Source organism: Madurella fahalii, assembly GCF_045866475.1.
Source record: "Madurella fahalii IFM 68171 DNA, scaffold_2, whole genome shotgun sequence".
In the NCBI taxonomy this organism is placed as follows: Eukaryota; Fungi; Ascomycota; class Sordariomycetes; order Sordariales; genus Madurella; species Madurella fahalii.
The window spans coordinates 1,365,922-1,383,174 of NW_027263972.1; the positions used below are offsets into that span (position 1 = coordinate 1,365,922).

Sequence of the window (17,253 nt, forward strand, 5' to 3'; positions counted from 1 at the left end):
GTCCGTGCACTCCTTAGAGGGTTGCTCGCTTAATTGATTTTTTGGCGTTCCTCCCAAGTCGCGTCACCCCGACGCGTCCCTCGAATCCTTGATCTCAGCAGGCAGAGCCAAGCTCACAGCGACAACAACAACAACAACAACCAACATGGCTCTCATCGTTGATAAGCATCGTCCTAGGTCTCTGGATAGCCTCACATACCATGAGGAACTATCTGAGCGGTTGCGCTCCTTGGTACGAACTCTGCAACACGCTATTAATGACGGCTTCTAACGCTGCTGCAGGCGCAAAGCGGCGACTTTCCCCACCTTCTCGTGTATGGCCCATCGGGCGCAGGCAAAAAGACAAGAATTGTTGCGACGCTAAAAGAGCTCTACGGACCCGGTGTCGAAAAGATCAAGATCGATGCGCGCGTGTTCCAGACGAGCAGCAACCGCAAGCTCGAATTCAACATTGTCGCCTCGGTCTACCACCTCGAAATCACTCCGTCAGACGTTGGCAACTACGACAGGGTAGTCGTGCAGGACTTGCTCAAGGAGGTGGCGCAGACACAGCAGGTCGACCAGTCGGCGAGGCAAAAGTTCAAGGTCGTGGTCATCAACGAGGCGGACCACCTCACGCGGGATGCGCAGGCGGCGCTGCGTCGGACAATGGAGAAGTACTCGCCCAACCTGCGGCTAATTCTTCTCGCGAACTCGACGGCCAACATCATTGCACCGATCCGGTCACGAACCCTGCTTGTCCGGGTGGCGGCGCCGACACACGAGCAGATCTGCGATGTGCTGGCGGCATCGGCGAAGAAGGAGGGCTGGCCTGTCGTGAAGGGTCTGCATCAAAGGATTGCCGAGGAGAGCGGGCGGAATCTGCGGAAGGCGCTGCTGATGTACGAGGCGGTGCATGCACAGAAGTAAGCAGTCTGGTGGTCTACAATACTCATACCCGAGCTAACCTCCCGCAGCGAGAAAGTCACAGACAGCACACCGATACCGCCTCCCGACTGGGAGGCCCTCATCGGTCAAATTGCCAAGGAGATCATGGACGAGCACACGCCGGCACGGATCCTGCAGGTCCGGTCGAAGCTCTATGACTTGCTTACCCACTGCATACCGCCGACCACCATCTTGAAGACGCTCACCTTCAAACTCATTCCGCTTATTGACGACGCCCTCAAGGCAGATGTTATTAAGTGGTCGGCCTTTTTTGAGCATCGGATCAGGACGGGTACAAAGGTGATTTTCCACCTGGAGGCGTTTGTCGCTAAGTTCATGAGGATATTCGAGATGTATCTGATGAGCATGGACATGTGACGGAGGGAAGGGCGAGTCAGCAGATGGCTGTTTACGAATGGCGACTTTTGGGGTTACATAATATTGCTAGCCCCTGACTCGCATATCTATTTGTACTCATTAGGTAGATCTCGGATATCCTCATGACGAATGACCTAGACACTGCGTACCCGAGCGAATTCTGAGGACCGCTAAGCAACTCCAAGGCATTATGGGGGGAGGGTGGGGTGGGGGGTGGGGGCACGAACTGGATATCTGGATGAGGTCTGCCGTATCCCCATCGATTAGATGGCCGATGCGGACATACGGGATGGTAGGAATCAGAGACAGCATGCCGGTGACGACCATTGAGTGGCACGCGCGAAGTGCCACGAGAACCACTACGGACGGCTGGCTTTTGCTCGCTCCTTAGGCTCCGGCCAGGTATATTAGTGTTGTAGGTAATAACAACAAGTTTGTCAATGAGAATAAAGTATTGGATGGCAAGCCAGTAGCCGACGAGGTAACTTTTGAGTTCTCGTGGGTATGTCTTGGAATGCAAGGGACCGGAACCTCATCTCAGGCTAATATGACACTGGTGCTTGGTACAACTGAGAAGGGCAGCGAGCGCTGCAGTATTTCAGTCGCAGAGCCACTGGTGACATGAGATATTATAGGAACGCGTACATGATGATCTGATGAAGACAATCATTCAGGTGGAGAATGAAAAGAGAAAGAACTGACAGAGGCATTCGTTATCGATTCAAAGCTGGACCCGACACCTGTCGCCCTGCCCGATTCCAGGAATCTTATTGGTCCACCACAGCCTTGTGGGACTCCCAGCAGCGGCGTGGCGTGCATCATTTGCCGTGCCGTGGACAAGGATCAGCACTTCCGACCGAAACGCGTTCGTGTCCTCTTTGGAAGCTTTTGTTAGAAGCTCGCTGCGGCGCAGTCTGTGCTGCCTCAACCCACCGAGCCTACCCGCGAGACCGTCAGCGGATTTTTGTCCGGGCCAACACCAGCAAGCCGCCTACTGCTGCTTGAAACCCAACCATCGGCGCTGCTGCGACGGCAGCTCTCGACACTGCAATACCCGAATCAATTGGACATACACGACTAAACACTACCTTCCAAGATGACGCTCAACCTCTTCCGCGTGCTGGGTATGGTATTCCAGAGATCATGGCGGGGATGGCGGAGAGCGAGATCAGGACGGGTGGGCTGACCATGGGCATTGCGAAACTAGGGGACTTTTCCCATCTGGCATCGATCTTTATCTTGTTGCACAAGATTGTGCAGCTCAAGGTGCGCTTGACTTTGTCGCGACCGCAACCGGTCCATCCGCAAGATGATGCTAACAATCGCTTTGCGCAGAGCTGCTCAGGCATCTCGTTCAAGTCGCAAGTCCTGTATCTGATCGTCTACATAACACGATACCTTGGTAAGCCCACCGACTCTCTTTTCCCTTCCTCTTTTTTTACAACAACAACCGGCCAAACTGACCCCAACAACCCCCGCCAGACATACCGTGGACCGCCTCCCCCTACAACCTCGTCTTCAAGATCCTCTTCATCTCGTCGCAGCTCTACATCATCTACCTGATGGCGTCGGCGTACAAGCCCACCAACGACCCCAACCTCGACACGTTCCGGGTCGAGTACCTGCTGGGGATCGCGGGGTTGCTCGCGCTGCTGTTCCCCTACAAGTATACGGTCATGGAGGTCTGCTGGGCCTTCTCCATCTGGCTCGAGGCGGTGGCCATCCTGCCGCAGCTGTTCATGCTGCAGCGCACCGGCGAGGCCGAGGCCATCACGGCACATTACCTGTTCGCCCTCGGCCTGTACCGCGCCCTGTACATCCCCAACTGGATCTACCGCTACGTCAACGAGCCGTACCATAAGGTCGACACCATCGCCGTGGTGGCCGGCGTGATCCAGACGGTGCTGTACAGCGACTTCTTTTGGATTTATTACAGCAAGGTCATGAAGGGGGAGAAGTTCACGTTGCCTGTTTAAAAAGGGGCCAAGACAGACAGGCGGGGCGGGGCCGGTGGTGTTGCTCGTATGAGGCCTGCTGGAAGAATCGAAGGGGGGCGGGGGAGGAGCCGGGAGAGGAATACGGATGACAAGGTTGGGGTGGCTGGATGGATGGATGGATGGATGAATGGATGGATCGGGGGAACAAAGTCAAGGTCAGCATGCTCTCTACCAGTGTGCTGCGGCTGGTGGCCAGCGGAAAGGTGGGAAAAGACGGACAATGCATGACCGGCGTTTGGAGCTCATGCTTGTGTTCTACTGACGAACTATTGATATGGCGGATCGGGCTTGGGCACGGCTTATTTGTTATGGTTGAATGTATATAGACAAAGGGGTCTGTACAACTTGGAGCGGTGGCTGTCTCTCTTCAGAAAGTTCGAGGCCTGCCGTGACTCTGCCGTCAGCGTCAGCAACCGACACGTCATCAGCAGCGGTAACGAGCGCCACCTGAGACCGTGGCAGGTGCCCTATGCAGAAGCTTGTCGCTGGGGGGTTCTACGTCCCAAATATGGAAAGCTCCAAGCCGCTCCGAAGAGCATAAAGGCGAGCGGTTTGAAGTTGGTTTGGGCGAGCCAGCAAATGCACCCTGCGTCTTCCGTCTCAGGACATGCGATAGCCCCCGTTTCGGCCGAATCGGGGTGTCTGTGCGCCCCGGTGCGGAGGTGCTCCGGTGGGATCTGCGGCAGGGCACCGGGGGTTCGGTCAGTTGTGGTTGGTTGGTTTTTTCTACGTCCCAAGTCATTTCTATTCGTGGTTCCCAGGACGAGCATTCCGATGTGAGGGGAGTTTACAGAGCGACAACCCATGACATGGCATGATGGTCTGATGCTGTGCGTACTGCGCCGTATCAACAGCAGCAGCAGCGGCATTTGGAATCCGTCGCCGCTCGGCAGCGTGCTGTTCCTGAGATGGCCAAGCAACCGTGTGAGACAGAGAGTCTCGGTACCCGAAGTTCGGGACCAATGCTGACTTAGAGGTCCGCATTGCAAAACATCTCTTTTATCCTTCGGCCGTCCCCTCTGTTTGTTTCCTTTCCTCTCTTCTCCCTCTCTTCTCCCGTTTTGCCTAATTATCCTCACCCAGGCCTTAGACCTTCTGGCTGAAAGGATGATCGCCAGGTCCGCCGCCGTCACTACTGCTCACTTTCGATTCTCCCGTCGGCGGTAACACCAAAGTGTTTGCTTATCTGTTTATTTTATGATCTTATTATCAGCCGGCCGGTCCCGCACAATGGCCAAACAACGGCCCTTAATATTGCCTCGTCTCTCCCTTCTGTTCTTGGTATGCTCAAGCTGTGCTTGGGTCGGCAGCGGTGCCGCGTACGGGCCGGGCCCGGTTAGGGAAGTCGATGCGGGAGCGGGAGCGGGAGCAGCCGAGCCGCTATGGAGGAGGATACCGGAAGCCGGAGTGGGGGGGCGGGATGACGGACCGCAGCTGCTACACTCGCAACCTCCGTCGGCCGCCGTCCAGCGAGATGGATGCCCGCAGCCGATGATCACGCCGCCGCCGACCCTCCTCAGCCGGCAAGACCAAGGCCAGATCCAGGCCCTCAGCAACCAACTCCAACAACTCAGCGCCCAGTCCCGCTCCGTCAGCCAGGCCAGCCAGCAAGTCTCGCAGTCGAGCCAGCAGCTCAGCCAGTCCCTGCAGCAAGCGACCCAACGGCTCAGCCAGACGGAGCAGCAGCTCGCGAGCGCGCGCGCGCAGCAGAGCGCCGCCGAGTCAGCCTCGCGGTCCATGTCGCAGGCGGCCGCCGAGGCGTCGCGGCGGGCCGACGAGGCGCGCGCCAGCGCCGACCGGGCCGTCTCGGAGGCGTTCCGCTCCGCCTCGCAGAGCGCGGGCCGCGCCGTCGCCGAGAGCATGGCCAGCGTCACGAGCTCGATGGGCGCCAGCTTCGCCAGCGCCCTCGCCCAGGCCAGCCAGAGCGCGAGGGACGCCATGAACTCGGCCGCGAGCGTCGCGCAGAAGGCGCAGGCGGATGCTACCGCTTTGAGGGTGCGTCTTAAATTTTTTTTTTTTTTTTTTTTTTTTTCATTTTTTCATTTTCTTTCCCCCTGATATTTACGAAAGGCGGGATGGTCTGACTAATTTTTGTTGTGATGGTACAGAACGAAGCTGCCACCCAGGTCCAACAGGCCCAGGGCGCGGCGCTCTCGGTCACGCAGACGGCTCTGGCGGTGGTCGGCGGCATCATCGGCTCGTCACTGCTTACTGTGGTTGCGTTCGTGCTCATTCTCAGACGTCGGCGCAATAAGCGTCGCCGTCTGTTGGGTGGCGGTAGCATCCGTGGCCGCGGCGGTTCGGGCGGGAATCCGAATATCGGGTATCCCGAGCTGGTGGGCACGAGTAACAAGGCGTACGCTGTTATGTCTACTTCGAATGTCAAGAAGACAGGACCGGAGTATGCGGCGAGTGATGACGGGAGTAGTACGTACAGCACGGATGATAGTGGGTTCAAGTTCACCCTGGGCAATGGGATGGGGGTGGGTGATGAAAAATCGTTGGCAGCCGCCGCGGTGGCGCCGCCGGCCGCGGCACTGGCACTGTCGAGGAGTAATACGAATATTATGAGGAAGAGCGTCGGTGCTGGGTCTGGAGGAAATAAAGCGAGAGGGGTTGGGGTGGGATATGCGGTTAGTTATTACGGGCCGTCTCGGTCTGTCTCGGGGGCAGGGACGGTGGACAGCGGGAATGGGAATGGGACGGCCAAGTTCCAGCTGGGCAAACCTCCTCCGCCAAGAGGGAAATTCAGCTTGTTCCCGAAAAATAGGGACGAGTTTGGTGCCCAGTCGGCGTCAACCGCCTCGCCGGTTGATGGGAATGAGAAGCAGCAGATGGGCCAGACGCAAAGGGCGTCTAGGGCGTCTTTTCCCAGTCTGGACGCGTGGTTGAGATCTGGGACTAATGTTAGTCCGTTTTCGACGCTGAAAGGGGGACAGGCGCAGGCGAGGTGATGGCCAGTTGCTTATTAGTGGCGGTGTGAAGGCACGAAAGTAATGGGCGAGGATGACGGGCTCTTCTTTGTATAATAAGAGCCTAAGGATTAATCTAGGGTTCCGACTGTTGGAGTGAGGGTTGGGTTGGCAGTGGGCGGATATCTCGATGTTATATACCCGATGTTTTTTGTAGCTAGTCCATGATTCTGAATCCATACCTTTGGGTTTACAGAGGAGTTGCATTATCATTGGGTGCAGCTAAAGTTGACCGCAGCACTAACGCACGGCTTGGTGATCCTGGGATCTCAACGGTTTTCCTTGGCACATGCCACACCCAGGGCCTACCGGATTGTCGGGAGCCTTGGCATCTTCAAAGTCCTCGTATTATGCAGAAGTGATTGTGTCTCTAAGCAGCGGTCATTAGCAGAGTATAGCTAGGATTTTCTACTCTGAGGTTTATTTCTCATGAAGCTATCGTCCTTAGAAGACATCGGCAAAGGGAACCAGGGACGTTTACCCCTGAGTCAGGGTGCTGTCGAGTCACTTCTCACCTTGGATTCTGACTCGACATCTCGTGGTTGGCTTCCGACCGAGTTATTGGAATGTCCTATATAAACGCCGCCTTAGCAAGAGTTCGAGGGATTGAGCTTCTGGTTGAATGCTAGCAGCAGTTCGACTCTGTTAGTACCTTAAGACATCTCCGAAGCAATGAGCCGTGCTCGGGACCCGTCAAATCCCCCGATGCGAATTTATTAGCAGAGGGTCTTCAAGCAAACTTATGCAGACTACCAAACCTAGGCACCGCTCTCTTCACATGACGATTCCTGCCCGTGCCCTGCTGACGTATACTATTGCCCTAGCGGAAGCAAGACTCCAGCATACTCCCTGCACCTGTTCCGCATGTCGTTATCATGGTCTTTAGATATTCACCCATTCTCTTCTTCTTATTTCTCTCATTAGTAATCGCCGAAAGCCCTACCGGTGCCCAGTATCCAAGGTACTACTTGTCAGGGCCCCTTCCATGTCAAACCCTTCCTGGAGCATCTGGTAACGGCTAGTTGATCGCTACGGCTAACGCCTCGGCCCGTCCCTTCTTGTATATAAAGGTTAAGCGGGATGCTGGATCGCATGTCAGACACGCGTTGAGCTTGCAGTGGGGGAGGAAAGGCCAGGTTTTCCATGCCGCAACTCTCGGTACATACAGAGAGGATGGACTATCCCTCCGCGCCCTCGTGCTCCGGAACCACAATGACATAGTCTTTCGTTCTTGAAACCATCAAGTCTTGCCCCGTTCGAAGCAGTCTTCAGACGAGCTGATTGAGCCGTTGTCCTCCAAACTTGTCTCATATGTTCGTCCATCAACCACCCCCGTCTCCCCAGCCGTCACGTCCGCAGCTAAGCGGCTTGCTCAGCAGCATCCTACTTACCAACCTGCCATGAGACCGTCATCCTCCCTTCCTTACCACTTCACAGCCCTTCTCCTCTTCACCACGCTCCTCCTCTGTTCCACCCTCCTCGGCGCAGCCGCCATCGCCCGAAGCGCCAGGCCCCCCTTCCCCTTCTCTTCATCACCCCAACGACAACCAACACAGCCCACCCCGCCCAAAGACCCGGTCGAGTTCGAAGAAACAAAATACTTCCAGGAGGCCGGCTACACTGAAGAGCTCACCCACTACGACGCCCGCTTCTTCCGCGGCGTCATCCCCTACTCGGCGCACCGGGCCGTCCTCCGGCACCTCATCCGCTCCTACCTCTCGACGTGCGAGTCCCTCGGCGTCGAGACGTGGCTCGCGCACGGCACCCTGCTCGGATGGTGGTGGAACGGGCGGATCATACCGTGGGACTACGACGTGGACGCGCAGGTCAGCGGCGCGACGCTGGCGGCGCTTGCCGCCCGGCACAACGGCAGCGTGCACGAGTACACGTACACGTACACGTACGCGGACGAGGACGAGGCGGGCGGCGCGCGCGAGGCCAGGGCGTACCTGCTGGATGTGAACCCCAACTACGCCGAGGTCGGGAGGCGCCAGGGCAAGAACGTCATCGACGCGCGCTGGATCGACCTCGACACGGGCATGTTTGTCGATATCACGGGCTTGGTCGAGCGGAATCCCGACGTGCAGCCCGGGGTATGGAGCTGCAAGAACTATCATGGGTATAGAACGGAGGATTTGTGGCCGTTGAGGGAGACGCGGTTTGAGGGGTTGCCGGCGCGAGTGCCGTTCGAGTTTGAGAGTATACTAGTGGAGGAGTATGGGGCTAAGAGTCTTGTGGTCACGGAATGGGAGGGGTGAGTCTTGTTACACCTCGTTGTGGGAGAAGCGGTAGGCTGACTGACAACGTACAGGCATCGGTGGAATGAAGATTTGAAGGAGTGGGTGAAGATGAACCAGACTGGGGATGGAGAGATGTTGTAAATAAAGGGGCATCGTCCACGGTCTGCGGTACACATTGCCGCCAAGAACGAGAAGGGAAGAAGCACCTCTGAAACGCGCTGGGAGTTGGGACTTGCTGTTTCCAATTCAGGCATGCTCTGGCGATTTCACTTGCGTTTCCCGGAATATACCAGCTAGCGCATGGTGGCATTGCTGCTGAGTGGCTCCCTGGAGGCCAAGTCGTTAAGAAAGGGGAGAGTGAAGGAGACAGGAACCCCTACCGGATGCCCACCCAAGGGCTAAGTGATATCACTAGTAGCCCCGATATACTCTCCCAGCCCATTGTATATACAGATCGAAGATGATATAAAGAATTAGTTTCATCCATGAAGCTCTCCCGCAGGTGCTAGTTGGATTGACAACACAAGACACACGCACATCATCAACCCAAACTATTCCCAAACAGTGGCTTTCATCATACCTCTATTCAAATGCTGCAGCCCATCTATCGCTTTCGATTAGTGCCATCCGCAAGGAACCACACAACCCCCTCAAACCGCTAACCCCTCCTCCGTCGCCTCATCCCTCTCCAGCCTCTCTAACCCATTGCAAACCGCACCATAAACCCTCAACGGCACCGCCACCTCAAAGCTCTCACACATCAAGTTCTCTACCGCAACCAGCACCAACCCGCCCTTCTCATCCCTCGAAATCTCCTCCAGCAGCGGATGCGGCTGTCCCAGTCTCGAGGCCCTCCTCCTATCCTCCCCAGCATCCGACCTACCGGTCCCCGGACCCAATTCCACCTCTCCGCCTTCGTAATCCTCCTCCCTATTAACCCCGCCTTTATTCCACCCGGCCTGATGAAGATGTTGCTCCCCAGCAGGCACCACAAACTCCAATCTGATCTTCCACTCCAGCCCCACCCCGCTCGTCACAAACTCCGGCGTAGCGGTCGCGGGGATGGTCGGCGTAAACACCGCCCGCCGCGCATACATCACCACCTCGCTCCCGCTCACCCACACCTTCCTCGTGACCCTCTGCACGCTCGCCTCGGACCGCAACGCCAAGCTGGGATCCACCTTCTCGGCCGTCTCGAGCGCGGCGTGGACCGCATAGCACGGCACCTCGGCGCCGGCGAAGTCGATGGCTAGCGTGACGGCCTCGCCGAGGCGGTACGCCGGCCGCGCGAGCATGACCACCCCGACGCGGCGCCCGTTGCGCGCGATCTCGAAGCGGTTGGCGGATTGGTGGCCCGGTGGAGAGATGTTGGAGCGGAGGATGGCGAGGTCGATTGCTTCTTTTGCTGAGGCGGGGAGGAAGGGGGAGGAGGAGGACGAGGGGTCGTCGGAGTAAGTTGAGTGTATGGACGGGCGGCGGGATGGAGGTACCGTTGCCGAGGGGCTGAGGAGGGCTGCGGAAGATTGGTGGCCCGGTTGGTTGGGATGTTTGGGGCGAGCGAGGAGGTCGTCAACGTAGGAGAGGAAGGAGGCCATGGTTGAGTTGGTGCCTGATGATATTGGGGGCTTGGGTTTTTGTTGCTGCGTGGGAGTGTGGTGGCCGCCGTCTTTTACGGCTTGTACACGGGCTTGGTCCCGTAAGAGGATGTAAGGGGACATGAGGTCGTGACCGAGAATCTCGCCGTGGCTGTTGACACTGCCGAGGACGCGGAAGGGGATATCGACTGATCTGACTTGTTGTTCCTTGACGCCGCCTGGTCTTTGCGTGCCGATGACTAGGCTGTAGGATATCTTCATTACCTTTCCGCGGTGGGTAGGTGGTAATCCCTTGGGCAGTTTGAACGAGTATTCGAACGCCCTGCTCTCGCCGGGAGCTAGCTGCAGGTCGACAAACAAGATCGACTGCGACGTGGATAATAGCGGGATTGACTTGGAGCTTGCGATCCCGCGCATCTCCTTGATGCTGCTGAGCTCGCCTCCGCCCAGCAGCTCACCAATGGAACTAGTGAAGTTTCCCCATCCGAAACTCCGCAGCAGGCCGCTGTCGCGTTTTGCCGTTTCGAGGCCAACAACGCCGCCTCCTTGACCGCCCACCACCGCTTTCCGCTTGACCTGCTCAAACGGTCCGAGGTTGATGAGCGATCCGTCCAGGGTGAACGACCCCTGTATTTGAGCATATCCCATCATCAACGATTCGGGCAACCTAACAGAGCCCGACGAGAGATTGGACGGCCTCCTGCTGTGGGGCAAGGGGCCGTGAGCGCGCAGAGGTTGCTGCATGACATATTCCGAGGCCAGTGTCTCGGACGAGTTGTTGCTCAGCGAATAGAACTCGCCGCTGCTCCTAGGCGTCCCCGCTATGCTGGTAGTTGAGAGCACCCGTGCTGACAAGGTCGCTCCATGCTCGTTTATCGTCGGCACCGGATCCCTCAACCGTACTGGGAGACTGTTTGGAAACCCCGTTGGCTGGGTTGGGCTCATCAGATCGTCGTCTGCCGGCCCTCTTGCCGTCCCCGGCGTAGACGGCGAGTCTGTCATGGGGAATTTGAAGGCGGCCAGCGGTTCTGGCGCGGATAGGGAAGGCTCCCGGGGAAACCCTACCCCCGGTGTATCGGGCGCGGTTGCGGTGCCCGGGAGGCGGCCATTGATACTCCTATCTGGCGGATAGGACGCATGGAAAAGGGGCGACGGCTGCGAATTCGGGGTTTTTGGATGGGCTATAAGATCAGTCAGTGGATGATTCCTTCATCACACACCGCGCGACTCACCCGAACGCGGCCCATTGAACAGTCCGCCACGGGGCAAGATCTGTAGACTCGACGCTCGCGCATGCCCCCTCGTCGGCCGCTGCGGCTTGGCCGACGAGGCGTTGCTCTGGGCGTCGTCGACCGTGTTCAAAGACCCAATCGACACAATTGACACAGACCTCTTATGTCCATGGCCATTACCGTTGCCATTGCCGCTTCCATTGCCATTTCCATTGCCATTTCCATTACCATTGCGCTGAGAACGGACGCCAGCAGCAGGGGATGGCGACCATGAGATGGATCCACCGCGCGCACGGGAGGCGGTCGATGGGACGGAAAGTGAGTGACTCGAGCGGTGGCCGCGGGCAGCCGGAGGCGGCGCAAGGCCGGAACTGGGCTTCGAGCGTCCCGGTGCGCCGGGATGTAAGGGCGATGGTTGGCGCGGACCACGCTCGGCGCTGGGGTGTCTCGATGAAGCCGGGAATTGTGTCGAAGGTTTTAAGCTAGTCGGCGTCGGTAGCGCGGAGCCACTACCCGGAAGGCGGGCGACGTTCTTGAAGGTGATGGTGCATTTGACCTCCTCCCCGGCAAAGACGACCTGCTCATGCCAGCGCACAAAGACGCGGATGTTGCTGTTGCCGTTGCCGCTGCCGCTGCCATGGCCGTCGGGTGGCATCGTTTCGGGGGGGGGTCCCGGCGGGAAAGGTGTCAGGAAGAGTTTTGAATCCCTTCGTGGAGACGGAGACTGGTCGCCGGAATCGTCAATCCACTTGATTCAGCATTCTGTTGCGCAGCATCTTGCGGCACAGAGGTGCACGATGCAGGGCGCGGGGAGCCGGTTCGTCTCGTTGCTCTCTTTCAGCGATCGGCGGAAGGTTGCCAATGGACGCTAGATCGCCCACGCAGGAGAACCCAGCGCCAGGGCCTCACTAACAGACCCTTGCATTACTGGCAATCTGAGCGCCTTAGGCAGAAACTCTTGGATGCTGTAACCCTAACCCTGCTCCTTCTGCCCCTTTTTCATCCAGAATGTCTCTAATCTAGCGTTGCAAAGGCGTCTCATGACATGACTGCATCCAAAGCAGAACCTATCCGCAAACCAGATGCAGATTCACATCTCCATCTCATCATTGCCACTCAATCGCCCTTTTAAAACTTGGCACGCCTCCTCTGCGGCTCTAGTTCTCGCCTCCTCCCTACTCACACCCCCCTCCACATGTGCAAGACACTTCCCCCCAACCATCACCTTGCACCCAAACTCCTTCTCCCCTCCCTCCTCCTCTTTCACCTCAACCTCATAATCAACCTTCTCACTCACCGCCAATCTCCCCAACTCCTCCTTCGGATGCAGCAAATGCACCTTATCCCTCAACAGCCTCTCCATCAACGGGAGGATCCCCACGCGTTCCACAACCCTCTCACACTCCTCAATCGACCCCGAATCCACCCATACAGCGCCCAACAAACTCTCAAACACATCCGAGTAGAACTTCTGCGCCTGCAGCCGCGCGAGCAGCGCCCAGGGGTACCTCTGGCCGTTCGACAGCGCCTCCCAAATCTCTCCTCTCATCGCCGCATGCCTCTGCTTAGTGGCTCGCTGGATAATCCCCATATCAGTCGAGCCGTGCCGCATAAACGACCACAGCGGCAGCGACACCTCCGACCTGACCAGACGCAATTCCTCATCCCCATCCTCGGGCCCGGCATCTTCTTCCTCATCCCCCTCCCCACCACCACCACCACCACCACCACCACCACCAGCAATATCCACCCTCACCTGCTTGACGCTCCACTCCATGACCAAGAATCCTAACACATCCGCATTTACTAGCGCCGTCCTCATCAGATGCAGCGTCGAGTTCTCCAGCTTCTCAGCTCTAATAAACAGCTTCTTCACAACCACGTAATCCAGGATCGCGTCCCCCAGGAACTCAAGCCTATCCAGCGATGCCCGGACAAAGGGCTGGTTGCAAGAGGGGTGCGTCATGGCCTCGACGAGCAGCGATTTCTTGTTGAAGGCATACCCGACGAGATCCTCGAGCTGGCGCATCGTTACCGGCAGAGGCTCGCCGTGCGGCGCCTTGTCGTACAAGATCTGCCTGCAGCGCTCGATGCTCTGCCACTCGACCTCTGGGAGGAAGAGGGACAAGCAATCGAGGGCTTTGGGGATGCGGCCGCTTATGTAGGACGCGCCGATGAGCGCCTCGACGACGTCAGCAAGGGTTTTGGTGGAGAGGAGCCGGGTGGCATCCGCGGGGGGCGGGTTTGCGAGGACGTCTTCGACGTAGGTAGGCCGCCATTTGTGCAGGGTGAGGGCCTTGTGGATGATGTAGCCGTCTAGGCCGAAGTCGACAGCCGCGCGGAAGAGGCGCGAGTTGGCGATGATTTTGTCTTTGGACATGGAGAGGTAGCCTTCGGGAAATTTGAGATCTGGAAGGAACGCGGGGTGAGTGAGTGCTGCGTAAATGAAGGTGGCAGAATGACTTACACTTGGCTGAACAGTTGATGGTTGTACAAAACTTGAGGATCGAATCCCCAAGGAACTCTATCCGCTCGTAGTCGGTCGGTCCCCGCGCCGCGCTCGCGCTAATAGCTTCGACAACCAAGGACAGGTCCGTGATGCCCGTCCTCCCTAGACGTGTCTCCAGGAGGTCTTGGGCGACTAAATGCACCTCGAGCGCGTGAGTAATAGCGGGGATGAGCATGCCGACATATGCAAACGTCGCCGGAAGGCGATCGACCCGGACTTGCTCTGCGGGAATGACCCGTGGGTACGGTTTGCTGCTGGGCACTGGCGCGGCGTTGGCGTGTAGCGGGCGGAAGAAGCCCGCCTTCTTCGGCCAGCTTTTTACGGCGACGTAGGGAACGCCTTCGGGCGCTTCATCAAAGCCAGTATAAGGCTTGCGGACTAGCTCCGCTGGAGGCTTGGTCGAGAGCCATTCCTGGTAGAAATGCGGATGGTTCTGGTTGGCAGTATCGCGGATCAGATGAGTGGACAACACCGTTGAATCGGCACGAATCTCGTCTACTGCCATATCCGCGACGCTGATATCCCGATCCAGAGAGATGAAACGGACGGGATATTGTTTCTCTCCGGCACGCCACCGGTGCCCAAACGCCATCGCAATCAGGGCAGAAGTATGGTCTGCCTGGCTGTCGACCGCGGTTCTAGACTCGGTGTCACGCGGGTCTGGTTTCATATCAACAAGCCATGACGATTTGTGATCCCAGTAGAGTGTAAACTGCTTCATCTCGGGCACTGGGACGGGGAGAAGCAGTTCAAACGAAGCATCCGCTGAGCCGTCATGACTTGAGATGTTAAGTCTCCGTCTCCAGACAGCGGCATTGTCTCGCCAAGCCTGCGCAACCAGCGGCCAGGGGTTGAACTGTTCCCTAACCTTGGCCATCCCTGTGCGCGGCTCAACCTCCTTCAGCAAGTCGCTCTCCCTGATGGGCAAGAGATAGCAGTTTACTAGCTTAGCCTCACGAAGCTTGGCGTATGCCTGGAACGCAGCATCCTTGCAAGCGTTTGCCTCTGAAGGCCAGGCGCGGAGACTCTCGAAGCGGCGCAGCTCAGGGGCCAACGAAACGGGCAAGTAGACGGTGGCTTTTCGTAGCGTCGTCAGGTGAGTGTCCACGGGGTTCCCTTCTAGGTCGTGGACGATATAAAAGGGGCTCCAGTCAACAAACTTCCGCGTTGATAGCGTGGCACAGAAGTGCTCGAGGTGCTGTTTGGCATCGTGAATGGTGAGCTGTGCCCCAGTTTCCTCGTCCCTCAAAATCGGATAATCCGTTGCTTCGCTGCCCTCGATCGCTTCAAGGATCTGATTCTCCCGCATCTCGCTCTCATATCTCTGTTTCATCGCCCGTTCGAGAGATTCCCAGTCCCTCGACGATGGATCCGATGCGTCTTCTACCAGGAGGTACAGCTGTGAGGAAGACATTCTAGCCCTACCCCGACGCTGGATGAACGACTTGAGATTGCTTGGCTTGTCGAAGCAGATGACGAGGTTACACGCCGGTACATCGATACCTTCCTCAAGCACACTCGTCGCAACCAGGAGGTTTGATGTTCCCTTTCGGAAACCCTCGAGTGATAGAAGGTCTTCTTTTTTGCTCAGGTCAAGAAAATCTTTCCTCTTTCCAGGAATTTTCGACGCGCCGACCACGGATCCAACTCGATAGCGAGGTTTAATGCGGGGGTGAATCGACAGTATGTGCGACAACACCGCGACGGTCGCTCTCTCTTTGACAAAGACAATTCCCACGGGGTTCCCTTGGTAACGCTCCAGGATGTCTACCAGCTTGTTGACCTTGGCAGAAAGGGGGGCCGGTGTTTCGGATGGAGGCATCGGATTGACTACTCGGAAAGCTTCAGCCAAATACGACTTCTCCTGGTTCATTAGGTTGCTGGTCGGCCAGTTGGGCGTATCTGCCGCGTTGAGGAATTCAGATATGACCCTGTATATGTAGTAATCAGCAGCCCAGGGCCCGATGTGGTTGCATGTATCCCGAGCTCTGACGCAAAACGACTTCATCTGTCTCTGGCAGTACGTATTGCGGGTTTTGACAGCCTTGCGGAGTGCTTCCCGGCTCCGTGACGAGTTTTCGTCCCGCAACTTCAAGATGAGCGGATCGGTTCTGATGTCGAGCCCGCGATAGACATTGTTCAACCTTGACATTGTGGGCGTGGGACCGCTAATATCTTCGGGGTCCGGGAGGCTTCCATAAGAAGCAGGGATCATGTCGGGGCGATTGACCTGAGCAAGTAGCTCGTCTCGGTGTTTGCTCGGTGTCTTACAAACGGCATCCAGGGTCTGTTCGAGGACCTCGAGGTCGGTGAGGTTGGAGCGCATCAGAGGACTCGCGGTGAGGCCCAGAATATGGGGTACGGGGCGACCCCCCGCTTTTTCAACGGAGTAGTGCTCATTCATGAGCCTTGCCACTGCGTTCATCTTGACACAGTTGTGCGCTACAGAAGATCTCAGGGACCGAAACTCGAGGAGACGGGGCAAGGGTACACACCTTCATCGATCACAATAAGGCTGAGGGACTTAAGAGGAACAAACGCGTGGGACACGGCGTCGAAGAGAATCTGGTACGTTGATACGACGATGCGGATGTTGAAGAGGACTTCATCCCACACGCCCGGCCTGCTTGCCCATGCCTCTATGTTGTCGGCACCGCAAATGAACTTGGACTGGACGCCCGGAATCTGGGCCCGTATCACTTCGAATTGCTGCAAAGCGAGAGACACAGTCGGAGCCAGGAACCAGACGAGCTAGAATCGCTTGTCAACCGGCGCTCCAGAACGTTGTGAGCTTGTACCGACCTTTTCGCTCCGCTCGAGCTCTACCCTGATACGGAGTACAGCACTGGAGAGCCCCTAAGCATGCTTCCAGAATAAGACTTCGGGATGGTACTTACACCTGCGTCTTACCGCTTCCGGTATCCATCTGTTTGGTACAGGTCAGCGAGCCAGGTTGCAATGATGTCGGCGATGGAGCAAGCTTACCGCGACGATGATGTTCTGCTTGAGGCTCTCCTCGAGCATCTCGATCTGATAAGCCCTCGCAGTCATAATCACCAACTCTGGCGGCTTTTGTTCGAGGGTGCTGCTGCGAGGACTGTCCTTAGGATCGTTTGGCTTAGGCCTAGATTTAGACGGAGCTGTTCTAGTCTCGGACGAGATGATGGCACCCCATTCATCAACCAGCCCAACAAGAGGCTCGTTATCAGGCTCCGAAGAGCTCGAGCTGCCGTAGTCGGAATCCATTGTCGTCAGCAGACCAAATCTGGTCACAGAACCGGGTATCTGCGAGGGGACGAAGGTGGTTGCGCGGCCAGTTTACCACAGATGTCGTCAAGCCTCAAGCCGGTTCCTGGACAATCTGTGTCTGGGCCATGACGCGGCTCACGAACTCCCTATGAGT

At 57.3% G+C, this 17,253-nt stretch overlaps 6 protein-coding genes across 6 annotated transcripts; 4 read left to right on the forward strand and 2 right to left on the reverse strand.

The window, feature by feature from the left end:
* Positions 1–145: 145 nt before the first annotated feature.
* RFC5 (Replication factor C (RF-C) subunit) lies at positions 146–1,305 on the forward strand (the record flags this gene model as incomplete). Its single annotated transcript, XM_071058565.1, has 3 exons — positions 146–232; positions 283–905; positions 957–1,305. 3 exons carry the CDS (start codon positions 146–148, stop codon positions 1,303–1,305), a joined length of 1,059 nt encoding a protein of 352 aa, XP_070914666.1.
* A 1,096-nt stretch (positions 1,306–2,401) lies between these two features.
* Positions 2,402–3,281, forward strand: ERD2 (endoplasmic reticulum retention protein; the record flags this gene model as incomplete). Its single annotated transcript, XM_071058566.1, has 4 exons — positions 2,402–2,429; positions 2,513–2,571; positions 2,641–2,707; positions 2,788–3,281. The coding sequence occupies 4 exons, from the start codon at positions 2,402–2,404 to the stop codon at positions 3,279–3,281; spliced, it is 648 nt and encodes a 215-aa protein (XP_070914667.1).
* A 1,251-nt stretch (positions 3,282–4,532) lies between these two features.
* On the forward strand, positions 4,533–6,256 carry MFIFM68171_03146 (uncharacterized protein; the record flags this gene model as incomplete). Its single annotated transcript, XM_071058567.1, has 2 exons — positions 4,533–5,297; positions 5,411–6,256. 2 exons carry the CDS (start codon positions 4,533–4,535, stop codon positions 6,254–6,256), a joined length of 1,611 nt encoding a protein of 536 aa, XP_070914668.1.
* Positions 6,257–7,674: 1,418 nt separating this feature from the next.
* MNN4 (mannosyltransferase) lies at positions 7,675–8,655 on the forward strand (the record flags this gene model as incomplete). The annotated part of the gene is made up of 2 exons (XM_071058568.1): positions 7,675–8,528; positions 8,586–8,655. The coding sequence occupies 2 exons, from the start codon at positions 7,675–7,677 to the stop codon at positions 8,653–8,655; spliced, it is 924 nt and encodes a 307-aa protein (XP_070914669.1).
* A 509-nt stretch (positions 8,656–9,164) lies between these two features.
* On the reverse strand, positions 9,165–11,996 carry RGP1 (Golgi membrane exchange factor (Ric1p-Rgp1p) subunit; the record flags this gene model as incomplete). Its single annotated transcript, XM_071058569.1, has 2 exons — positions 9,165–11,290; positions 11,342–11,996. 2 exons carry the CDS (start codon positions 11,994–11,996, stop codon positions 9,165–9,167), a joined length of 2,781 nt encoding a protein of 926 aa, XP_070914670.1.
* A 435-nt stretch (positions 11,997–12,431) lies between these two features.
* Positions 12,432–17,096, reverse strand: DCL2_1 (Dicer-like protein 2; the record flags this gene model as incomplete). Its single annotated transcript, XM_071058570.1, has 6 exons — positions 12,432–13,750; positions 13,809–16,292; positions 16,346–16,601; positions 16,653–16,695; positions 16,748–16,776; positions 16,836–17,096. 6 exons carry the CDS (start codon positions 17,094–17,096, stop codon positions 12,432–12,434), a joined length of 4,392 nt encoding a protein of 1,463 aa, XP_070914671.1.
* Between the last annotated feature and the right edge of the window lie 157 nt (positions 17,097–17,253).